At 42.9% G+C, this 7,919-nt stretch overlaps 1 protein-coding gene across 2 annotated transcripts; it reads right to left on the bottom strand.

The window, feature by feature from the left end:
* Positions 1-2,187: 2,187 nt before the first annotated feature.
* arrdc2 (arrestin domain containing 2) lies at positions 2,188-7,919 on the bottom strand. Of its 2 annotated transcripts, none has more exons than XM_067230023.1 (8): positions 7,659-7,919; positions 5,271-5,340; positions 5,009-5,156; positions 4,817-4,919; positions 4,454-4,710; positions 4,112-4,274; positions 3,834-3,991; positions 2,188-3,667 (listed from the first exon to the last, which is right to left on the bottom strand). In XM_067230023.1, exons 1-8 carry the CDS (start codon positions 7,915-7,917, stop codon positions 3,614-3,616), a joined length of 1,212 nt encoding a protein of 403 aa, XP_067086124.1. In that variant the 5' UTR covers positions 7,918-7,919; the 3' UTR covers positions 2,188-3,613. The 2 variants fall into 2 exon arrangements, with proteins under 2 accessions (XP_067086124.1, XP_067086123.1); XM_067230022.1 differs by lacking the exon at positions 7,659-7,919 and adding an exon at positions 5,831-6,184.

The raw sequence follows: 7,919 nt of genomic DNA, 5'->3' as shown, positions 1-7,919 counted from the left end.
TGTTTCAAACTTCTCCCCATAATATGGTTCTCATTGCCACTGCGAAAGGTGGGAGGCTCATGTTTGTCTGCATAGCCGTCTAAGATAATGTTTTTGTGATGGATTGGAATGTGAGTCAATGTGAATTAAAAGTTGCAAGCCACTTCCTCCCTGCAACCTTGACGGTCTTGCAGTTCCATGTCTAGGCACCCTGCCAGTCTGTTGGGCTTCCCTATTAGGTATTCTGAGCTCTTGTCCCTTCTCTATGAGATAAAGAGGGCAGGGAGAAACAAAAATAATATTCAAGTTTAACAGAGTTTCTGAGCTGGTATTAGCTGAGTGATAAGATAGTTTCCCCTAAAGCCTACATTTCATGAACATTCTTTGTAAAGCCTGCATTGCTTCACAAGTTACAGGTCCATGGTGTGTGGCATGGTGCTTTGCTCTGCCACCTCAAAAGCAAGAAGGTTTTGGGTTCGATTATTGGGACACTGTTGGCACTGGGACCATGTTCTCCCCGGGCCTGTTGGTGTTCAGGGCTCCCGGTCCTGTCTGTGTGGAGTTTGCATGTTCTGCCTGTGCTCACGTGGATATTCTCCACAAAGAACCGATCGCCCTCCTGCTCTGACCGAGACAGGGGCATGAGCACTTGGACGTGGTCCCTGGGAGGGCTGCCCAAGTGCAGAGAACACAGTTATTGGGTGGATACTCTTTCATGCAAGTGTGTGTCAATGTTTCGTCACCTTCTGATGTAATACCCCATAGGTTCCTATAGGTGGCGATAGGTTTTTATCTCGTGTTTTAGTTGGAGAATCAGTGTAGATGACCTCCATCATCGCTATCAACTGTTCTTCTCTTGAGAGCCACAGGCAGCCATCAACACATAAGGAGTCATCATAGGCTGATATTGATTAAAAACATTAAAATCGCTTTTATTGGGTGTCGTCCTTCCTGACATCACAGCCACTTCTTTGCAAAATCAATTTTTAATTGTTTGTTTTGTCTCGTGGCACATGACTAACTCATCGACACGAGTTGTCTGAGCTTCTGAAACTCAACCTCTGCTTCAATCTGGATTTTACAGGGTGCTTTTTAATGGTAAATACCAATCGGGAAACACTGTAAATCCTCTAAAGTATCTGTAGATAGGCAAAGTGGTAGCATGTACATTTATTTGGTAGATCACAGGTCCCAACGAGGTCACCTGGATTATGATGTGTCACATGATATGTTAATTCACACTAGGCTTGTAAGAAACCTTGACCATGAGCTTTGGCCTGTCTGTTAAATGAAGTGCCAAATTTTAGATTTTCAAAGGAAAAAATGCAAAACCCTTATACAGTAACAACCAACCAAACCAAGTGACAGCCTTTACAGTAGATTAGTCCTCTTCTGTTTTGTTCTGTTGCACAGAGAAGATCTAATTATTGTGTAAGAATTAACTGATACACAAGAGAGCTTGTGTGCCCTGGCTGTTCCCCTGGGGGAAATACACAAGGAGGAATTTGCCTAACAGCAGACATCCTTTAAGAGGAAGCTCTGTTCCTGACACTATGATTAGGTAAACAGACTGTTCGGAACACAGTCAATGTCCTAAACATTTGTTGCCAGTTTGCAACTAGCAATTTGGGAATGTACATAGCATGGCAATACAGTGTCTTGTAAGTCATCGCTAAAATAGCCTGTTGATGTCCCCACTGTGGTGTCACAGTTTAGTTGTAAAGATTATTAAACGTGTAAATAACTAAATGAATATTTGGGGGGTATATAGATATGGCAAAATAGCAGCTGAAAGTCAATAATTAAATAAAGTATTTCTGGACGGTTCACACTTTGATTACAGAAACATGACAATTATTTACTAGAGGTCACCCAGTCATCCCAGCCGTGTATGTTTCGGAGGTTTGGTAAGATGATCTGCCATAGACTCAGTATAGTTTGAAAAGCACATTTATGTAACTGTTCCATGTAAAAAATACAAACCCACAACCACTTCAATGGCTATCATTATTGATTTCATACACAGCCTCAGAGTAAGAGAGTTCTTTAAACACGCCATGCCACTGGCAAGGCAAAGCTCACAATATTAGAACGGCGAGATAATTTGACTTATGTATTATAAGATAAAATGTCATTATTTCTCTCTGATGAATTATTGCACAGCATCAATAAAAATGGCCTAACCCATTAAAACCCATGAGTCAAACATTAATTTTATATTTGTTTATTTGAAAAAAGAAATACAAACTCTTGGCAAAGTCTGTATGAACAATGGCATTTGTATAAAATACATTCAGCTTCAGTTGTGTACCTTCCACAACAGTGTTGCTTTGCTGACCTGAAGTTGCCATTTTGCTGACTGTTTTGGAAACTAGGCAAGATCCTCAAGTCATTTTTGGAATGTTCACCTGTACAGTTCAAAGTGGCATCTCCAATTTAAGGCTGACTGTATCACAGTACATGTTCTGTTGAGGTTAACATACTGCTCTCAAACATCAAGGCACAGACATCTGGGTTCGATCAAATGCACAAAACCATGAGTCTGACTTTCCTCCCCTCCTCTTAGCAGCTTTTACGCTCATCATTGGAGCAATCTGCAGCTTCTGAAAACTTCCATCACTGTTATCAAGGTTCAGAACAACCAACATCTTAAGTATGGCTATTGACAATTCTAAGTACAACTCTTTTTGTGCTGATGGTCTAACATTAACACAGTACCAACCTCTCTGAACTTCATCAACATGCTAAGAATTCAGTATTTTTCTTAGGTAACAGTTAACCATCAAAGCACAAACATCTTTTAAGATACCACAGCTTCTGCAAAGAAAGTTTTATGCAATGATTCTGGTTTGTATGCATATCCTGAAGGTGATAATTCCCCTTTTGCATATTTGTTACCCGCGTACATTGTCTACAAATCTACACCTGCTGACTCAACTTTTCTCCATTCATCTCAGATATGTAGTTATTGTTCATTTGACATTTAGTCACAACATTAGAAATAGTCATGGAAACACCATGCTAGTTGAGTCACAATACATTGATAATGTAGGTTTGACATCTTAAAATGTTACCAGGCCGGGAGTTGTGCATCACAGATCATGATATCCTTTCCCCATACCAGCGTATAATTAACTCATTTCACAAATGAGTACTGGGGGGAAAAAATCACAAAGTCTTTAAGGTTTAGGATTTCATCTGTAACTGCAACTCTCCCTTAACAAACATCAAGTGATCTATTCCCCCAATTTTTACCCAACTTATAAACACCAACATTTCTTGCTTGGGAATCATTGTTTGGAGGGAATTGCAGCTCTGAGCTTGTGCAGAGCTATAATCACTTAGGAGGACAGGAACCAGGGTGAGAAGTCATTTCCTTTTTGCTAAAGACAACTTGATAACATGTCCTTCTTTGCTTACTAAGGAACTTCTCTACAACACCTCAGGTCCTGTTGGCTCCTTGGCCTCTTCCGACCTCTCGGTGGAACTCATGTCCCTCTCCACACCGGGAGACACGTCTCGGGACCCGAGGACCAGTTTCGGAGAGAGTAATCCAGGAGAAGAAAGATCTCTTGCTTTTGTTTTAACTTTTTAAAATCGGGTCGTCGCTTGACCTTCCGGCTGGGCTGATGGTTCAACACGTCATGCAACGAGGTCTCATGTTGATTGGCTGAGGATTTGGGTCAACCTGTTGGCGTAAGTAAGAAAACATCAGTTTCATAGTAACACTTGGAGGTAAAAAACATTCTCAAGTCTCAGGTTTAAATGTAAACATCCAGCAGCCATCATAATATACAGCCACCCTCTGAGGTGGAGAGTGAAGGTGGGGAAGGATCTATTGTGCGTGACCTTACCTCGCTGTACATAGGAGGCGGCCGGAAGCGAAACTCTTGGATGAAGGCCGTGAGGGGTCGCTCCAGGATCCCACTAAAGTCCTCCTCAGGACGGGGTGCTGTTGAGTTCTGTAGCCCGGCCTCCTCATCGGTCACCACAGAACTATAGTCGGGAGGAGCTGTGAAAGAATTAAGAATCCACATTAATCAACCGATTTCATGTTTGGTCACATTTCCACTGATCTCAGTGCAGACCCTTGGGGGACGCCACTAGCACTAGCAGTGAGACAGGTACTTACGCTCAGGCTGCTCGGGGATGGCCATGCGAAGCCACTCCAGGTTGACGCTGTACTGGCTGCTGACACTGGAGGTACGACTTCCGAAGGGGTGGAGGGGTATGGTGCCCATGACCAGGGGCAACTCCAGGGAGAGTTTGGAGGTCCCTGGGACGTCCACACACACCTGGGATGAGCAGGGGGAAGAGAGAGAGCTTTTAGAAACACTGTTCACAAAAAGACAAAGTAATCGACAACTATTATTCCTGCCATCAATACAACTGATGATGTCAACTGTCATGAAAGCAGGGCTGGTCACACTGTAGGAGTGCGTGTGTAATGTTCGGCTGAGTGTAGCTAACTCACCCTCAGCATGTATTCCACTTTGATGATGCGGCACTGCAGGATGGAGGGCCCAACAGGGGGGATCTTGATGGCGCGTCCGTGCCAGGTCTCTCTGCGGCGAGCTCCGACCAGGTCGCCGGATAAAGTTGCCACCACTGCCCGCTTCTGCTTCATGGTGCCGCGTGCGATGAACGTCTGTGTCTGAGTGATGTAGGCCTTGGGCACCACCGAGCGTGACGTGGCGTTGTCGAACTCGGCAAAGACTGGAATCACCTCACCTATAAAAAGGTAGACGAACGTGATGTTAGAACTCTTGTTATGTTGAAACAAACTACAATTTTGGTTGACAAGATAGTCTCGGTGGTTAAAATATTTTGTTCTTACCTGGTGTGTAGCCTTTGCGGTCAATTTTGGCAGTTATGGAGACTTGTCCAAAGTTACGGTACCAAACCCGTGCCATCTTGTCTTTTGTGCCAGCCTGAGGTGCCTGAATTAATAGGACATTGTGAGTTTGGAAGTCAGAGGATATTATTAAAATCCAGAGGACAATATATTCTTATTTCAGCATGTTCTTACCAGTAAAGCTGGGGTGTTGATGTCAATGGGTTCAATGACTGTAAACTCCTTCTTGATCTTCTTGACTGTGGACCAGGGCCTGTGCAGTTTTACTTTCACCCAGTAACGAATGCTTCCGTGCTTGCCCTCGAAAGATGTCACCAGTGTCCTGATAGACAGAAAACATTTTGACCGATTAGAAATCAAGAAAATGAGAGTAATGAAAAGATGAGCAAAACTTAATTCTGCCCAAGAAAATCGCTCCCATTGACAGTTTACTCACTCTTCAGGCAGCTGAAAACTGAAAGGAAATTCATGCCTTCCAGCAGAGAGGAGGGTTAGCTCTCCGTTATCTGAAAAGAGATTAACAAATAAGCATTAATCTAATTGGCTAAGGTACAATACACTGTACAGTAGGTTGTATACTGCCTGAAAGCGAACTTTGCATTCTGTTCAACCCCTTAGCTACAGTTTCCGTGTTCTACTCAAACATTGGGGCACAATCACATGCCATTTAGTGCTTGCACGTAGGGGTGGTTCCCGTTTTTATTGTGCTGAACGTGTTTGTCAGAGAGAAGACGGTAAACTTGAAGAAAACGATGCCACAGCTTAGCTCTGCGTTTGTGAATTAAACACTTATTTGCATTCCAATTATAGCTGAAAGCCCTTGCTTGCATAGGCTCAAGTGCTTTGTATTGAACAATAGTCTGCTACCACTCCTAATGTTGTTTCGTACACTTAATCAATAAAATTAGCATGCAAAGACAATTAAAACTCCTAAACCTATCGGATATCGCTTTTATTCTGTGCTTTTCATTCCATGGAGGCTTTTAGTAGTCTGACCTGCTTGCAGAAGCACTTCTCTTCTATTCAGATACTCCACTTCATCGCTGTAATTTTGAGTGTAAGCAGTACTGGACCCTGCCGAACGCGACTCAGTCCAATGCACTTTCGCAAAACCTTCGGCGTGCAATTTCAGCGACTCCACTTTGCTTTCTCCTGCCAGATCCAAAACAACTTTTCCAGACACCACATCCCCACTACTGAAGACAGGAGGGGAGTCGATTTCTGGAGAGTCGAAGACGATATGAAACTTTTTCAATTTGTCGAAAATCATCTTGAAGCTTTGTTAATTCCAAAGAGAGAACTTAAAGTGACTTGATGAGTGCGAATTTAGGCTCTCGGTATCCTCGCAATACTTGCTAAACAAAACTGTGGATGGTAGAGCGAGCGCCAGCTCTTTTTAGATGATGTTCAAGGGGGCGGGCGCTTGTGAATATATTATGTAAAGGCCCCAGGCAAGGCTGGCTAATAAACATCTTCCATGGGTGTGGATAGCGAGTGGAGGGGGAACAGAGCCTGGTGATTGATGGTTACAGGTTCTTCGACGAAAACATGCTTACTGAGCATGCCCCAGGACTGGGATTCTCCCAGCAGAACTTTACAAAAAAATAGTTTCACATTGTTCCAAGCTTTTGGTCAAGTTCAATGCAATGTTGATGCAATGCATCGTTTGCACAAAAGGGAACACTTTGTTCAAACCAAGTCATCAAACACGGTTTATTATAAGTTTCAGTACTTTCGTAAACGAGTGCTTGGGAAATATCCCAATGTAGTGTCTACCAATAGTTCCAAAAGTTTTCAATGTTTGTAAAATCAGGGATAAAACTCTTGTGTGAAAGTTGTTTACTCCTTTGTTTCCTGGAAGTATCTGAGGGGTTATATACTGCCTCTCTGTGGCGTGCACGCGAGCGCCTAGTCATGATCTCTAGAAATGGCATGACAGTGGAGAGTTATGATCTTGCCATCTTGTGGCCATCATATGAACTACAAGGCTATAAAATGTAACTTGAAAATTATTAGGGGGACATGGCAGTCAGTTTCTTTTGCTATTCGTCGATTTGCTTGTCATAATTGTTTGTCAAAGCATCGTTTTGTTGTGATTACAAAACCACTTGTATGCACGCGCAGGCGTCAAACGGACAAAATATTAGCGTGAACTGCACTTACTGGGACCTACGTGATGTTTTACACGTTGAAAACAAAAGATGCATTTATTTAAAAAACCCACCCCCTTTTGAGTCTCCTTGGCAGCGGCCGCTCGTGGCTTCCCCTTCCCTCGCCTTTCACTTTCACATTCCGAAAACAAGATTCACTATTGTCTGCTCTGATAAGTCCACATAAGTGCACAGATAGCCTAAGAAGAAACAAAACGTGTTGCCCAAACCAAGCCAAGGTTTTTTGATAAGGCTACAGGTTTCTAATAATAAATATAATCCAACCCGTTAGCCAATCGAGGATATCGGCAAATCATTGGTGTAGCTTTATTTCTCAGCCTTTATTGGCCTACAAGAAAGCAAAGATGAAGCCAGTTGGAATTTCATAGTCTTAATGTTGTCTTAACGTAAATAGTGACAGTGTTTGGATTGTGTCCTCCATTTCTGTTGCAACACCTTTCCAAAATTCACAATGGATGTTTGGTTGCCAAACGATCCATGCTATTAACTTTCTAATGAAACATTAACCCCACCAAAAGTCCTGCTTTCGGTGCCCTTGGTTCATAACATTTAGCACTAGCCTAATGCCTCTTCCTGAAAATGACTGTTTCTGTGTTCTATTGTCATTCAGGCAAGCCCAAATTCCAACAATTAAAATAGCCCACTTTACTGACCTCGAATGAGATGCTGCCTCTTTCGGAAATAGGTAATCTTGGAGGTGTAGTCGTTGTAAACTGAATTCATGCCCACACTGCGGTTCTCCAGCCAGTGGACTGTAGCAAACCCTCGTCCAAGGACCTTCATACATTGCACCTTTATTTCCCTATTGAGCTCCAGGATTACTTGTCCAGAAACCACTTCTCCACGAGCGTAAACGGAATTGTCCTGCCTTTCCAGCTCCAGCTTGAAACTTTTGATGGTTTTGAAGCTCATTC

This window comes from Osmerus mordax, chromosome 26 (assembly GCF_038355195.1).
Source record: "Osmerus mordax isolate fOsmMor3 chromosome 26, fOsmMor3.pri, whole genome shotgun sequence".
NCBI lineage: Eukaryota > Metazoa > Chordata > Actinopteri > Osmeriformes > Osmeridae > Osmerus > Osmerus mordax.
Note: the sequence above shows the minus strand (reverse complement) of the source record. Positions and strands in the feature narration are given on the sequence as shown.

What these genes read in the sequence shown, in the direction of transcription:
- arrdc2 (XM_067230022.1), bottom strand. Translation starts at nt 6,104, where the DNA reads ATGATTTTCGACAAATTGAAAAAGTTTCATATCGTCTTCGACTCTCCA. An exon ending in AGTTTTCAGCTGCCTGAAGA is followed by an intron (nt 5,157 to 5,270) that starts GTGAGTAAACTG and finishes TCTGTCTATCAG; the next exon opens with GACACTGGTGACATCTTTCG. An exon ending in TCAACACCCCAGCTTTACTG is followed by an intron (nt 4,920 to 5,008) that starts GTAAGAACATGC and finishes CTATTAATTCAG; the next exon opens with GCACCTCAGGCTGGCACAAA.